This window comes from Culex pipiens, chromosome 2 (genome assembly GCF_016801865.2).
Source record: "Culex pipiens pallens isolate TS chromosome 2, TS_CPP_V2, whole genome shotgun sequence".
Taxonomy (NCBI): domain Eukaryota; kingdom Metazoa; phylum Arthropoda; class Insecta; order Diptera; family Culicidae; genus Culex; species Culex pipiens.
The window spans coordinates 40603726-40620626 of record NC_068938.1 but is presented as its reverse complement, the minus strand read 5'-3'; the positions used below and the strand labels follow the sequence as shown (position 1 = coordinate 40620626).

General features: G+C 41.1%; 1 protein-coding gene across 2 annotated transcripts in view; it reads left to right on the top strand.

Annotated features, from left to right (window-relative positions):
• Window positions 1-16530, top strand: part of LOC120419662 (histone demethylase UTY) — a 115415-nt gene extending 98885 nt beyond the window's left edge. For both annotated transcript variants that reach the window (XM_039582429.2, XM_039582439.2), the window contains 8 exons: window positions 1638-1992; window positions 2062-2683; window positions 6145-6697; window positions 6951-7765; window positions 7956-8518; window positions 8588-8797; window positions 8997-9123; window positions 10925-16530. In XM_039582429.2, coding sequence (XP_039438363.1) covers window positions 1638-1992; window positions 2062-2683; window positions 6145-6697; window positions 6951-7765; window positions 7956-8518; window positions 8588-8797; window positions 8997-9123; window positions 10925-11260 — 3581 coding nt within the window. In that variant the 3' untranslated portion in view covers window positions 11261-16530. The remainder of the gene's footprint in view (window positions 1-1637; window positions 1993-2061; window positions 2684-6144; window positions 6698-6950; window positions 7766-7955; window positions 8519-8587; window positions 8798-8996; window positions 9124-10924) is intronic.
• The last annotated feature ends 371 nt before the right edge of the window (window positions 16531-16901 follow it).

Here is a 16901-nt window from a genome sequence, read left to right as displayed (position 1 = left end):
CTATAAACTATTGTGTTTCATATGTTTATAGGACCTTTTTAAAAAATATCATTACTGAACATATTTTGAATGATTTTATGCATTACATTTATGCACGTTACAGATAAAGTATGTCAAAGATTACGTATTATTAAAGACAAATGTATTTTATATCTTTTAAAGTTTACTGAATTAAAAATAAAAACAATATTTTTCCTGATAAATCAACATTTAAAAGACTTTGAAAGCTTTATAAAATATTCTCACATGTCTTGATGTCCTTCATCGAAAATTTAATTAAAAACAACGAACAAAATGTTATAAATAAAATATTTAAAAAATCATGTTTTGCTGACTTTTGCAGAAACATAACAGTCAAATTTGGTTTAACATGGTATGAAAACATGATTTATATAAGTGAGTTTTAAAAGAAAAGCTGATAAAATATTATGCAAATAAACAAATAACGATTTATAGTTTTTACATTAGTCTCATCAAATGGGATTTTGAGATCTTTCTAACAGCTTACTTCAATTAAATACTGTGATAATCATTCTCTTCGCATTTTGTGACAATTTGATGATTCCATTTTTATCTGATTTGAATGATTCTTATTTTTTGTACTTAGGTTAGCGTTCAATTGTTAGTAAATTATACAATTACAATTTTATTTAATGTTTGTTATCCGTTTCATTCTTTTCATAAATATCTTCAAGTGATAAAATAGTTTATTACACTCAATTCAATTGGAAACTATTTTAGTTTACATAAAACTGTTTTGTGGATGCAATCATTGTTCAAAATTAAGAAAATTGGCAAATTTCGAGGGATTTCAAGTAAATTTTAAAATTTCACGCTGTCTGAAACATTGTGAAAATTCACTAACCCTAGTAAAAAAGATAGTCGAAGAGCGTTGATCGCAATTCTTAAATTGAGTGATTTTTTTTCAAGTTTTATATGCCAATAGATGCATTTCTATTTCCTTTTGAGACATTCTTATTGCTTCAACCATACAAAGAACTCGCTTCACACCCACCACTTAATTCTCCACATTCCAAAACTATCGTCAACTGCAAGACCTGCGGCGTTAATCACGACCGCGGGGCAGGTCAATTTGTCACCCTTACCACATCACCTCCTTCGGGGTCCATTGCAAACCGGTCACTTTGTCAACGTGCCTTTCCTCCAGAGTGTCCAGTAAAACGCGCGAATTAACTGTTGTTGCTCAGTTGCGCCGGATCAAGATTTGCTGTTTTATGACCCCCTACGGTCCCCACTCTCGGATATACGGTGTGGATTTTAAATCAAAGCTTTTAAGTGCGTTTACTTTCTTTGTGTCAGTAGATGGAGGCTAACGTGACGAATAAGATGATGGGGGGGATCGTAAAAAAGAAACAGAACCGTCTGTGTCCGCGGACTCTTTTTGGGCCAACCGGCGATCGTAAAAAATGAGTCGTTATTATCCGCTCATCACTGACTGGAGTCTCAAATTGCAGCGCGAATCTTGGGGTGTGTGTTGTGTGTTGGGCAGTGTCAATGGCTCCATTTGGGGTTCGGGTCGGTCATGACTACGTGACCACCGGTAGACAAAGAAGTTGCTTTTTTGCGGTCAATGCAATCGAAACTAATTTCTTCTTTGGTTTTATTTTTTCTTGCAGTTCGCTTCCACATCGCCCATCTGTATGAGGTCCAGAACAAGTTCAAGCCGGCCAAGGAAGCATACGAGCAGCTACTCGGGGACAAACAGCTGACACCGGCGCTGAAGGCAGACATCTACCGGCAGCTCGGATGGATGTACCACAGCATTGAGACGCTCGGGGAGAAGTCACAGCGGGAGCGTTTCGCGATCCACTGCCTGCACAAGTCGATCGAGGCCGAACCGCGCTCGGGACAGACGCTGTACCTACTGGGCAGGTGCTTCGCCGGGATCAACAAGGTCCACGACGCCTTCGTCGCGTACCGCAACTCGGTCGAGAAGAGCGAGGGCAACGCGGACACATGGTGCTCCATCGGGTAAGTTCGACGCAATCCCTTCTTGAAGCATCCCTCTCTAACTTGAACCTTCCCCTCCCCCCATTCCAGAGTACTCTACCAGCAGCAGAACCAGCCTATGGATGCGCTCCAAGCGTACATCTGTGCAGTACAGCTAGATAAATCGCACTCGGCCGCCTGGACCAACCTGGGCATTTTGTACGAAAGTTGCAACCAGCCGCGGGACGCGTACGCGTGTTACCTCAACGCCACCAAAAACTCTGACGGACAGCAATCGACCGTAGTGTCAGCCTTAACCACTGCCAGCAGTGCCCCCGCCGCCGCCGCCAACAGCACACCGGCGGCCGCAGGAGGAACCACTCCCACCGGAACCACCAACCCGACCACATCCAGCTCTTCCAGCATCCCGCCAGCGCCAACGCCAACTTCGGTCGCAACGCCAACAACACCAACAGCAGCAGCAGGTGCCGCAATCGCCGGCAGCAACGGCGTTGGTGCGAAGCCGCAGAGTCTCGCCCAGCGCATCAAGTTCCTGCAGCAGCACCTGGCACACGCACCTATGCCGAGCATCACGTCCAAGCGGCGGCAGCTACCTTCGATCGAGGAAGCGTGGAATCTGCCCATCTCGAACGAAATGAGCACCCGCCAGCAGCAGCAAACGGCCGCCGCGGCCCAGGCCCAGCAGCGACAGTTCCAGAAGGGTTACCCGCCGGTGAGTGTTTTGGTTTTTTTTAAGGTGTATAAATTCTTAAAGCAAAGAGACTTGCAATTTGAAATCGTTGCATACCGGCCTGAAGGTTCAGAAGTGAACTCGACCAACACATTGAAAAACCGTATGAGGTTCATTTGTACTCTCTTCTTACTACTGGGTGAACAAGTAGATGAACACCTAATACTCTCGCTCTCAACATAATTTTGAAGAGAGAATAAATGGAAGAGCAAAATAGCAAAACATTTAGGGAATGGTGGAGTAAACGTAGAAATTTTTACATGCGTTTTTTTTGCTCAACATTGATCAGGCAGTTAAAAATACTTGATTGGTTTTGTATTTGATTCTAATATTTTAAAATAATTTTTTTTCTCCTTTTTCATTAAAAAAAAAGATAGTTATTTTATTTTATCAAAATATGTCTAGAGATAACGCTTTTCTATTCTGAGCAAATTGATATTTTTTCCAATTTTCCCTATTTATTGCTGACTTGATCTGATAAAATTGAACCAATTTTGAAGGCTATCAGTGAATATCTAGAAAACGATCATGCTAGAAAAATTAGATTAATTATTATTTTAGTAGTCTTTGAGATATTTCAAAAGACCAACGACAGTTTAAGGGTGCACAGCAACCGAGGAAGTTGTTGTCTTCTTATTCCAAATTTGTCAAACTTACGGACCCAATCCTGAAAGAATCTGATTGTCAAAATAGTCAAACTTTATTGTAAATAACTTTGAAGACAGTAATTTAGGGGATGAATAGAAAATCATATCGATAGTTCCCGTACTTTTGAAGATACTAAAATGTCTGTAACAGAAATCTGGGTGCAAAAGCTATGGTTGATGTGTACCGTTAAGGTATTTTCTTTGTGTTACCAGTTACCTCTTGTTAAACTATTTTAATGTTGTATTTTACAAATCGAATCTAACTAGTTAAGCTTTGCTTGATGTTAATTTTATTTTGGCCGCGAAACGAGGTGAGAAATTTTAAAAATCTCAGTATTTATAAACAAATGTTTAATTTAATTAATTAAAAAAAAACTTTTTTTTCATAAAAGGCTAATAAATTTAGCTTTCAAATCTTTTCTAGAGTTTTATTAGAAAAAAAAATCATAAAGACATAGCAAACCCCACAAACCAAAAACTTACATTTCACCTTTCTGAATTACTTACATTCGCTCTTCTGATTTTTTTTTAATTCAGCAAATTTTGAAAACGTCATATAAATTTCTACTGAAGTTCAGCGAAAAGCTTTCAGTAAATGGAGAAATTTTCAGAATAATATTCTGTATGACATTCTGTATAACATTCCGTAAATAATAACTTTACAGGAACATTAAAATAAGCTATGCATAGCTTATAGAACCGTCAATTTTGATTTTTGTAAATGCAAAGAAATTTGTTAAAACAAATATTAATTCTAGATTAATTTTTCAATGGTCATATCTGCATAAGCAACCCGTAGCACATAGGTTGTTATCAAAATTTGCGCGTGCATTTTTTTAAATTAAAATTTCTAATAATTTGAACTTTCTAGATTTTTATATTTAGATATTAAAATATCTATAAATTTTTTAAAGAATTATGCGTCATTTTGGGTGTGTGTTTAGTGAAATTTTGTCAAGCTGTTTTTTTGAGAACGCATTTTTAAAGTAAATTTATAAATTTTTAGCCAATGCACTCGATTTTTCATGCTAATGCAGACGCCTAATACTTAGTAAACATAGAAATACAATGACAAAAAAAATACTTTTTTTGTAAGTTTATAGTATTTTAAGGTAAAACAAATTCTATACTTTTATAATACTACATAAAAAATATGAATATTGAAATAACAAGCCATAGTTTCAACATTTCCATGGAAGTGTTTTAAAATGCATTTTACACTAGTTCAGGTGTTTTGCAATCATTAGTTTTCTAAAAATGTAAGATTTGTCGAAAACAAATATTTCAGCGAAAACAAAACATTTTTCGATAATAAACATCGAAAATTTACAAAAATCCTATTTTTTTTAAATTAACCCAGACATGCTAGAAACGGTTCTAAACGCAGGGGAATGCATTTTAAATTGTTTTCAGCGGATTGCAGTTCCAGTTGCATTGAAAGTTTCTTGCCCCCTGATTTTTCGAGCCAACTTTAAAAGGGGGGGGTGGGGGGACAAAAACTTTTAATAAAATTTGTCTAGCCTTATCTCAACTTCAAAAATAGAGAGTTGTGTTATTTTTATCAATTTTGTACACTCAAACCCCTATGGTTTGACACCAACTGTTGTCAAACGAACGGGGTCATTTTTTAGTTTGACACCACTTTTACACGGAGTTCACACACACTACCAAACGTTTATTTCGATAGTGTGCGTGAGCGCCGTGTAAAAAGTGACAGTTCGTCACTTTTTAGTTTGACTTTGACCAACCAACGGGGTACAAACTAAAAAAGTGTCAAACGAAAAAGTGACCAACCACCGGGGGTTGAGTGTATACTCTTGATGCTTAGTGTTTGCAGAAGCATAAAAATGAACACCAAATGAAATCCGTACTTTTCGTAACCCAACTGTACTTCAAAGTTCATCCGCTCATTTCTTTTACTCCTCTCTCATTCTCTCTCACTTTTGACCCCGACGACCGGCTTTTGCCGGTTTTCGGCACGATCCGAACGGTTCATTTCATTTCAACTGCCATCCCGAACGGACGTGGCAACCAAACCCGCTCTCGCCGGTGCTATTAGTTTCTAAGCCTGTACAGAAGATCATAGCTTAGTCAGTTGGAGAGTTCTTAGAATTTAAAGAATATTTTACACGTGTTTTTTAAGTTGAACTTTTTTTTTTACGCTGCAATAGTTTAAGTGCTAGTTAATTAGGCAAAGTGTGCTCGAAGTGACTCAAAACCAGTTATGTAAGTACATAAAGCCTGTCTGGAAGACGGAAAATCGCCCATTTCCTGCCAAATTTGAGGTTATGGTACATGACTCCACGCCGTAACCGCATGGTCGTGTCACAGTCTAAAAGAGAGACAATCCACGCCGCTGAAGGTCAAAGCCCTCGAACGGTAGACGACGGCGGCGGTGACCGTGAGGTCGGGACGGGACGGGACAGAACACGCGCACACGCGGGGCCACTTTTCGCCCCATGTGGTCGTTGAACCTGGTTCCACCGTCGCTGGTTGCTATGTGTATAGGTTACACTGAAATGGCGTGTAGTGTGCGACGACGATTTTTTTTGCAAGTTTCTTTCGCATCTGGGTTTTATTACGTCCAATCGATTTCCCCCTTTTCGGTTGGGCACTCCGAAGGATGCCAGAGTAATCCACCCAGCAGGGTGGAAGGGCCGTTTTCGCTAACACCACCATAATCAATACGGTGGAGCTTAGATAGTAGCTGCCACTACAGAAGCTTCTCAAATTGTGCCAAGTCACGTGTTCAAGACTCGCAAGATATTCATGAGTCTTTTTTTATTTTTCTTACAGGCAAACCAGGCTGCCCAGTTCCAGGGCGGCAACGCGGCCGCCGCAGCCGCAGCCAACAAACGTTTCAAGCAAGAAGATGGCGCCACTCCACAGCAGCAGGTCCCGGCTGGAGCCGGAGCCGCTCCCCGGCCCGGCCAGGTGCCGAACTTTTACCTTAACCAGCAGCAGCTGCAGATGCTCCAATATCTGCAGCAGAACCAGGGCAACCTCAACGCGCAGCAGCAGAGTCTGCTGCAGCAGTACAGCCACCAGTACCGGATGATGCAACAGCACCAGCAACAGCTGCGATTGCAACAGGCCCAGCAGCAGCAGCAGCAGCAACGGAACCAACAGCAACCTCCAGCGACATTCCAGCCCGGATATCCGCCCCAGCAGCAGCCACCGCAGCAAATGGTGCCCGGAAGTGGGAACTTCGCGGCGGTGAGTGGTCAACCTGGCGGCTTCAAGCCGGGCACTCCCGGCGCGGCGCCGTACGCTGGGGCAGGTTTCCCGGCGGGTCAAACGAACGCAGCGGCGTTTACGCAGATTAGCTCCTCGAATCAGGCGGATCTTGGTGAGTTTCTATTTGAGGGTTAGGGAAGTGGTATCCAATGTTCTCGTTGTGAACTGCTCAATCTTGAAAAGCGAGACATGGGCTTTTCACTCCATCAAACGTTGGGAAAGTAACGCGAAGTCCCTTTGTTGGGAATCAATCGTTTCGAACGGGCTTTTTGAAATATTCTGAAGTCTTGAAACAATTTCAACAATTTGTCTGAAAATAAATTCCTCAAATTTCTATAACGCAATTTCAATGCTTTCTCCAACAGACCAGGAACTCCAGGCGCTGCTCTCCTCCAAGGACGACACGGCCACGTTCGCCGAGACGTTGCTCAAGCAGTTCGGCTCGGACGACCTGGACATCAAGGACATCAAACCGCTCGATCAGCAGCCAGCCCAGCAAAATGGAACCACGGCCGACTCCACCTCGACGGCGAACCGCGCCGACGGCGACAAATCACCCACCATCAAGGCGGAAGCCACCTCCTCCACCTCCAGCAACAGTTCGTCGGCCAAGCGGCACCTGTTGGCCAAGCACGACATCAAGCTGGAGCCGGTGATCAAGATCGAGAAGCTAACGGAGACGGCCGTAAAGCCGGGCTTCAGCATCGAGATGAGCGCCAAGGAGTTGCTGCAGGCGGTGAAAAAGTCCGACCTGAAGGACATCCCGGCGGTAGCGTCGACGGTGATGGCCGATGCGCCACCTCCGGCGCCCCCAGAGTGTCCGCCGCAGCGACTGACCCGCGAGCAGCTGCAACCTCCGACGCCGTCGGTGTTCCTGGAGAACAAGAAGCACGCGTACAGTCCACAGCTGCAGGAGTTCTGCCTGAAGCATCCGATCGCGGTGGTGCGACAGCTGGGGGCGGCCTTGAAGCTGGACTTGGGACTGTTCTCGACGAAAACGCTGGTGGAAGCTAACCCGGATCACAGCATCGAGGTGCGAACGCAGGTTCACCAGTCGTCGGACGAAAACTGGGACCAGTCGATGAAGTCCAAGGTGTGGGCGTGCATTTCCCACCGATCGCACACCACCATCGCCAAGTACGCGCAGTACCAGGCGTCCAGCTTCTCCGATAAGATCAAGGTGAGTTGTTTGGACGGTTGAACGAGTTGTTTCCATTTCAAATGATGTTTTGCTTATAACTTTCGTTCTACTGAGTACGTTCAGTGTGAAGAAACCTTTTAATTTAGCGCTGATGATCTTCAGCGATCGTCAAACTCATCAAATTGTAGCTCGATCAAGTTCTAATCAAGACTTTCTTCTCTCATTCTAGGAGGAACGCGACAAGCTGGCGGGCATCGTCAGCACCAACTCCGACTCCGACTCGAAGGACTCGATCACGAACAGCGGCAGCGGGGCAGGGTCCGGCAACGGGCGGCGAAAGAAGGGCTGCAAAAGCAGCAACAAAATGCTCCGCTTCGGCACGAACGTGGACCTGTCCGACGAACGCAAGTGGAAAACGCAGCTGACGGAGCTGCAAAAGCTGCCCCCGTTCGCGCGGGTCGTCTCCGCCGCCAACATGCTGTCCCACGTGGGCCACATGATCCTCGGGATGAACACGGTGCAGCTGTACATGAAGGTGCCGGGCAGCCGGACGCCGGGCCACCAGGAGAACAACAACTTCTGCTCGATCAACATCAACATCGGGCCCGGGGACTGCGAGTGGTTCGCCACGCCCGACTCGTACTGGGGCGGCATCCAGGCGCTGTGCGAGAAGAACAACATCAACTACCTGCACGGTTCGTGGTGGCCGGCGCTCGAGGACCTGTACGCGGAGAACATCCCGGTGTACCGGTTCACGCAGCGACCGGGCGATTTGGTGTGGGTCAACGCTGGGTAAGTTGGACAAATCCCCTTGTCGTCTTGCTTCAATTCTAACGTATTTCTTTTCGTTTTTCAAACTAGTTGCGTGCACTGGGTGCAGGCCATCGGCTGGTGCAACAACATCGCGTGGAACGTGGGCCCGCTGACGGCGCGCCAGTACCAGCTCGCGGTCGAGCGGTACGAGTGGAACAAGCTGGAGAGCTACAAGAGCATCGTGCCGATGGTGCACCTCAGCTGGAACCTGGCGCGAAACATTAAGGTTTCGGATCGGAAGCTGTTCGAGCTGGTCAAGTGAGTTTGCGCCTTTTGATTTCAATTTAGTTTTTAAGCTTCTTTGAATGATGAATAAAACCCATAAAAATTACTAACTTTCGTTCTACCGAATAAGTCGTGTAGATAAAGGATTAGCTGATCGCCTAAAAATTATCAAAAATTCAATTTTCAACAAAGTGAAGAAACTAACAAGACGACTTTTTTTCAAAACTTTCAGAACCTGCCTCATGAACACGATGAAGCACTGTATGCAGATCCTCGAGTACGTCAAGTCGAAGGGCATCGAGGTGCGGTTCCACGGGCGCGGCAAGAACGAAGCGTCCCACTACTGCGGACAGTGCGAAGTAAGTACTCGAAAAATACAAGTTGACTAATACACAAAAATTTTACTTTATGCAACGTGGTTTACCGAGTTGGGTAAATACGTTGAGTGCTGAAAAAATCGAGTTTGCCAACGAGTTGCTTACAATATTTTTGTCGTTTTATGATTTTGGTATTCAATCTGGTACCGATAAACCAATTCCAAAAATACTTGAGATTTTTCATCTCCACGTGCTTTGAATGCCCTTTTACTGAAAAACATTGAAACATTGAAAATTATATTGTACAAAAAATTAATGTTTCACACCTAAATTTTATTATTTTGGTCTTTAAACTCAAACAAGACTTAAAAAATAAGATTACCAAAAAATATTTAAAAACTAGTTTATGCAAAAAGATGCAATTTTTTTTCTCACCGAGGCTTTGCCGAGTTGAATAAATACGTCGAGTGCTGAAAAAATCGAGTTTTGAAACGTGTAAAGCATAAGTGCCTACCCGCACTTGCTACTCCGATATTGACCAGAACCTCCAAAAGTTACATCCACGAACCGTGGAAGATGAGTGGGAGATATCTTTCATCGTTTCGCAACTTTTTAAAGGCCCCTATCATGCTTGTCAATAGCGGCGCCGGCTACGACCAGAGTGAGAAGAGAAGAGAATAGTCACTGGGAAGTGGATAGGAAAGTTAGCCCGATACTTGAGTGATAGAATTATAAATCTTAGATAGCTGGCTGCGGAATCGATTCGATCGCGATTTTGCAGAAATTCTTCGTCGGCGTGCCTTCCGATCAGCGATGATGTAAGAAGGACAAAATTAAGCAATACGACTCGCTTGTCTCAAAAAGATTTCTTTTATTTCTATCAAAAACTACATAATATAAAAAATAACAAAACAAAAAACCGGGCGGTCACGCTGCTCGAGATCGACTCTAATCACTTAAAAACAGAACGCAAAAAACACGATTAATTCTGTAGACAAATCGCGTGCTTCGCTGCTCGCATTCGACTGAAGCAGGAACATGATTCTCGTTAACCAACCAAAAAAAAAAAAAAAAAGGCAAAATGGACGCCGAAAACAGAATCGATCCTGCCAAGCAACCGCGTGGGCCCGCTGCTTGCAATCGACTCAAGAATGCGAAACAAAAAAAATCGCGTTTGACTCGTATTTTTTTATTTTCTTACTTTTAACATCAAATTCGAGTTTTGCGACCCAATTTTAGTCAAATTTGAATGTTTGGTTGTGTATTGAATTGAAAAATGCATTTCTTCAATATAACATCACCGCCATTTTGGCCGCCATCTTTGATTTAAAAATTCTAAATCACCTTCGAGTAGTTTAGAGGTCATACTAAAGATAAACAATCAAAATTAATCAACATTTTTTCGTGACTCGATTATCCGAAGTTTTGATTATCCGAAGTTTGCCATGGCCTTCGGATAATCGAGTTTGGACTGAATAAATTAGAGGAAGACACTAACCTCCTAAAATCGGATTAAGTAACGTTTTTTTTACTTCTTTTTAAGTTTTTCAAATTGAAGCCAAATTACGATATCAATAATTAATACAAACTTGGCAAATTTCGCACCATTTCGTTACTTGCTGGACGCCCACCTTTGATGGTGTCCAATCGAGTGACACCGGTTGAACCGGTCCCCCCAAATGGTGCAAGATCAAAATGGCTTTCGAGGCGTTCCGAGTCTTGCCCATTCCAGGCTTGTCTTGGCTGCGTGAAATCCAAACATTTTCACAATTTTTTTGAAAACGTTTTTTTTCTCAAAAAACTTCAAATAGTCTAAACGCCTTTTTTCTGTTCTCCTTACCAGGTCGAAGTGTTCAACATTCTGTTCATCCGCGAGCAGGAGAAGCGCCACGTGGTGCACTGCATGGGCTGTGCCCGCAAGCAGGCCCCCACGCTGCAGGGCTTCGTGTGCCTCGAGGAGTACAAGATGGCCGAGCTGATGCAGATCTACGACGCGTTCGCGTTGCACATCCCGCCCCCGCTACCTCCGCCGTCGCAATCTCCCCAGCAGCAGCAGCCTTCCACCACCAGCTCCGGTGCGCCAGCAGTGGCCGTGGCCGCGTCCTCGTCCGCCGTTACCATCAGCTCGTCCTCGTCGAGTTCGACGCCGCCCGCTTCTACGCCGATGCAGGTTTCGTAATTCGGCGCCGTTTCAAATTTAGTTCAATTTAAAAATGTGGCTTCTGGCTGCGCATTTGTTGTCCTCTTCTGAAGGAAGGTGATGGCAATGCGGAGACGGAAGGCGCTCAACTGAAAAGACTTAACACAATTCCCTCCCGAGAGAGAGAGAGAGCGAGAGAGCGAACAGAACAACACACACAGGCTAGCGAGTAGGACTTTTTTTTCTTTGTAAATAGGCCCCTTTAAACGAAAGCAAGTAACACACACCAGAAATATTCACTGAACTTTTGTAATTAGCTGGAAAACTGCAACCCATCACTGCTTTACTACCGTGTAATTGTATAGATAAGTGCGAGAGTGGCGCGTCGAGGCGCAGTGGAAAAGTGGAAATATATAAGAATTTAAACAACTGGAGATCAACTCACCAAACCACCAACTCATGCATGCAATCACTACCGAATCACTACTACTGCTGAAGAACCGGAAATTCTCCCCGTTTTTTTCTTCTAGTATGCGTAAGTATTTAAATATTGGACTCCTACATCGAAATTTTTCTGGCCTTGGCGATTTTTATGAACGGAGAGGCGTTCCGTAAATGAAAATATTCCAAAAATATGTGTCTCAGAAAATTTTCAAATTGATAGTTACAGAAATTCTATAAAACAACATAATTTTTGTGTGCTGATTTACCAATTTTTAGTGACTTTGACTCTGATTCCGACTCCAAATCTCCGAAAAGAACCGAATTTTCCGACTTCGACTCCAACAGCAATTCTTAAATAAAGTTGAAAATTAGCCAAATCTGACTCCGACACAGAACTTTTAACATTTTTCGACTTTGATTTATCACAAAAAAGAACAAACTTTATCGACAGACCTTCATTTTTGAATTTAGTAGTTCAACTAACTAACGAAACTTGAAAAGATAACATTTGAAAATGTTCTTTGAAATTTTGACTTGATCGCAATCGCAAATAATGCAAATTAGTTTTTTTTCCTTCGCAAAATTATTAAATCATATCTTATTACAAAAAGACATTTTGTGAAAGATTGAGGGTGCCCGTTTCGCCCCAGATTTGCTCAAATCAACCTAAATTGCAAACTATGTTGTCAGTGAATATTTGAATATTTTCAACATCATTGCAAAATTAGCCTAGGTTTGACATCCATTATTGCTAATTTTCAATATTTTAGTATTTTGCAAGGGTCCTAATTTTCGGTTCAAAGATCACTCACTTATCGCCGATCGAATTTTTGCCGACTGAACTGCCGTTCTACGCATAATTGTCCCATGTCAGTTTTGGACGATTTTGACTTTATGACATTTTTAAGTTTAGTTTGATGTGTACTTTAAGAAAAACACATAAAATCTGGTACTTTGTTCGAAAACTCATTAAAAACAACACCAAGTCTGTTTGTCCCATCGTTAAACTTCTACGCATAATTGTCCCACCAAGAATTTTCTTACACGGAATCATTAGTTTTACTGAGCATTATGTCTTGTTTACCTGTTGTATAGCAAGAGAATCACAAATAAGGGTGATAAACTGCTAACTGGGGCGATTAGGGACACATAGGGCGAATAGGAACCCACGGGACAATTATGCGTAGAAACACAGAAATCGGTCGACAAATTTCAATCGCGTTTTTCTCAGTTGCACTTTTTTGAACATGGGACAATTATGCGTAGAACGGCAGTGAAGCGCTCAAAAATTCGTGAGTGAACACGACTCGCTAGCTGCAAGCATCTTGGTAGACCACAGTTACAAATAAATATGTTCAGAGAGGAGAGAATCTTACAAAATACCAGCGCGTTGCTCTTTTGGCCTGCACTACCACAGTTTGCCGTAAATTTTTATTGGGCATGGTGGAAATTGCTGTAAAATGTGTATTTAATGTTGTGTTATCAAAGAAATTGTAATATTTTCGATAAAATCGATTTTAAGCAATTCAAAAAATGATCAAAACAAAGCCAATCACAGACTATTTTGAGTCAGCTTTGAGCGACACAGCGCAATTAGCCTCTCTGAACCATTCGCTGCACTAGCCGATTTGAGAGAGAGGGAGAGCAAAAGAGAGAGTTTTCAGTAGCGATTGGTGTGGAAGTGACAAACGGTAGGAAACGATCGGGGCAGTTTGGCGTCGCTGTCGAATTTTGCTCGCGAGTGATTTATGCTTTTTGGAGCAATCGGAACCATGGTATTTTGTCATAAGTGCTGTCGAAATTCTAGAAAAAATTGGCTTTGTTGACCAGAACATGAGTATAACAAACATAGTATAGCATGCTATCTGACATCAGACCGACTTTTGATAAAATTTGCCCGATATCGAGCTAACAAAAGTTTAAGAATTAAACTTGGAGCTTTTTTGAAAGTGACTGCTATTTTTTGAACTCAATATGTTTTAAGCAAAATACTATTCTAAAAAAAACAAATTCTTTCTTTTATTAAGTGTGGTTAGGAAAATAGGTTTTCTTGGACATCCTATTGAAAATCATAATATTTTTTGGTTTAAGAAATATAGTTTTTCTTGGAAATTTGAGTATTTTGTCAAATCTTCATAATGATCCTTTGTAACTCATAATGCAAAATTTATTGAAATGAAAAAAAGGAATTTGAAATAGAAAGTGTTTTTAGAGGAAATAATAAAAAGTCATTAAAAAAATCAATCTGTTTAAAATAAATGAACAATTTTGCTCTTAATCTTTACTAAAAAAATGTGTAATTTCTGGCAGAACCAATTTTAAAATTTTCTGAGTTTTCCAAAATATCTTAGATTTTATCCCATAAACCAGAATTGTGTTTCATAAATAAACTAGTAACACCGTTTCAATTGCAGAGTGCAAAATAAAAAAACTAAATACAACACTGAAAAAATAGTTAAAAACCGACACGCAAACAATACAAATTAATAGTTTTCTATACAAAAAAAATAAAAACAAGCGAAACAACAAAACAATCCTCAGGTCAAAATAGCAACAACAAAAATGAAATGAAACATACTAGAGCGTAACATAAAACAAACACAACAAAAAAGAAATAAGTTAACATTTTGATGCAAACACACAGGCAAAGACAGCAAAAAAAGCAGCAGCAAAAACACTCGAAAAGTTTGAAACAAAAATCTATATTTCTACCATCACTTCTCGCATCATTTTCATCAACTCATTAAGCCACGCCCACGCGTCATCATCACCAGCAAACATGGAGTTCAGAAGGTAGCGGAGCGCACAGTTGCGAACAAACGGAGTTTTAGTTAGGGTAAGGATAAGGTAGATTGTCGTCGGAATGACCACCGGTTAGGTTATACTAGTTTGTCTGTATAGAACGTTTTAATTTAGAGAACGGGGGGAGGAGCCAAGTTCGGCGTTGAAATGGGGAGGAAAAACGTTACGATCTCATGGTGTGGCGGGAAGTAGTAGAATTTGAAGAAAGAGGGGAGGGGAAAATGTGTGCGCAGATGCACTTTAATTTTAGTTAGACTAATTTAACTTTGTCGTGTGACTCTGTTTGTGGAAGCGAGCAAGGATAATCCATAAGGTGCTTTAGTTTATGGGTAAGAATTTTAGTGCGAAAGAGAGAGAGTGAGAGATTTGTAGAAAGTTTATTTGTTCTTTTGATTTCTTTAGGTTACAAGTGAGGTACTAGAATGGGAAGCTAGCTCTATATATCGAAACCATAGACGAAATGAGTAGAAACTGCGTAAAAAGCTATATTAGCGTTTGGAGTTTTTACTTTTGAGTGGATTGGAGCTTAGACAAAGGATTATTAAGGAAAGATTTAGTTTAACTAGCAAAAAGGGAAATCGAAAGCAAAACTCCAAAGGAGTTGCGAGGTTTAAAGATTCGCGAATAAGGTTAGAATTAGTCCGACTTGAGCGTAGCGGGTTCATTTTCACCCCGTGCACAGCATCACAACGCCTCATTTTTCATGTTCATCTGTCATGGAAAACACACTCACACATACACACACGCGCGTTAGCACGTGAGTTTGTGCAGTTTGAAGTAGTAGTAGAATGCTAGCAGCCACAAAAGCGGGGAAAAGTTTAGTAAAGTCATGTTTTTTCGCGGTGGAAAAATCTTTTCTTTTTCGTTTGAAATCAAAATTTTCTCATCAAAATTAACTCTTTAAAATTTAAAGAAGAAAAAAAAACCAAGCGTCGCAAGGGAAGGAACCGGAGAGGAGCTTTTTCTCTCGTAATGTAAACTGTATAAAGCATGTTTGAAGATGAAGATAATCTATTATCGCCAATAAGGAATGACCAGTAGATCACTGCCAATAAACACTGGATCAGGGCCCGCCCGGCGTTGATCCGCGTGCACTCGAGAATGCGAAATCGAACCGTGTCGGGGGAGGAAAGGTGAGAGAACGAGCTTACACCGAACTGTACAGAGCGAGCAAGGGAGAGATGGAGCGCGAGTAGCAACTGTTGTAAAAAGAGAATTATTAACCCAATTTATTAATTATATATATTTCAAACAAAAGAAACAATTGGAAGTAACCTTTAAACGATATTCGCTATTAAGAAAAATTTGTAACAAACACCCAAAAAAAAAACTATTTAAATGAGAATCAAGATTGAACTACACGGCTAAAACAAACAAAAGTGAAATAAGTAAAAAAGTTGAAAGAAGGAAGAAAACATGTCTTTCAGTGAGCGAAGGAGAGTGCGTTAAGGGGAAAACACTGCAGGATTTTTTGCACACATTCACACACTGTCAGTCACAATCAATCAATCACCAAATCACGACGCGCAGCAACATTTCATCGTAATTCGGCATCCAATTTGGGCAGAACGGGGGGTGTGTTTGCTGTTTGTGTAAATATATGGAAGGAAAAAACACAACACACAAAATGTTTCGTCACGAAATTAAAGTAAACAATTCAGAAAACTTACCTCAGAGACAGTAAAGAAGGAAAGAGAAAAAAAATGTAAACGTTTGTGTAAATATACAGTAGATTACAAAGAGAAAAAAAACACAGAAAAAAAATCAGACAAAATTAAACAAATATTAATATTATTGGATTAACCGAGCGCGCACGGTTCTTGAAACCGGTGCGCAGCAGTTACAAGTTATCTTATTTAAATTGAACATATTATTTATATCGATTGTCTCAGATAAGAGGCGCGTGAAACGAATGAAAAAAACTCCAAGAATTAAAATACGAAAAAAGATGTCGACACTTTGTGAAAATTGCGTAATTTTGATACACGAGTGAACGAGAGTTACAAAACAAGCCTCATCTCATTTTACAAGTTGTGGAAAGTAACAAAAAAAAAAATTAAAAAGAGAGCGACACCATTTGGAAAGCAAAGCTCGTCAGTCGACAGATAGGAGAACTTTGTGTGAGCATGAATCGTATATGTCTTTTTGCGCGTAAGCTGGAACATTATTATTATCAATTCTCGATTAAATTTTCAAAAGGTCCTATCTGCATAGGAAACTCATGAGGGATAGGTTGTTTTGAAAATTTAATCTAGAATTATTGTATTTTTGGTTGACATCCAAAAATACTTCTAGAACGAATCGGATAGACACCCATACACACACAACCACACTCACGCAAAATGTGAACATTTTGTTTCTTGAACATATGAAAAATCGGCAATACATTATTGTAGTAAGAAATGATAAAAAATTAAAAATGTCTTATTCTGTC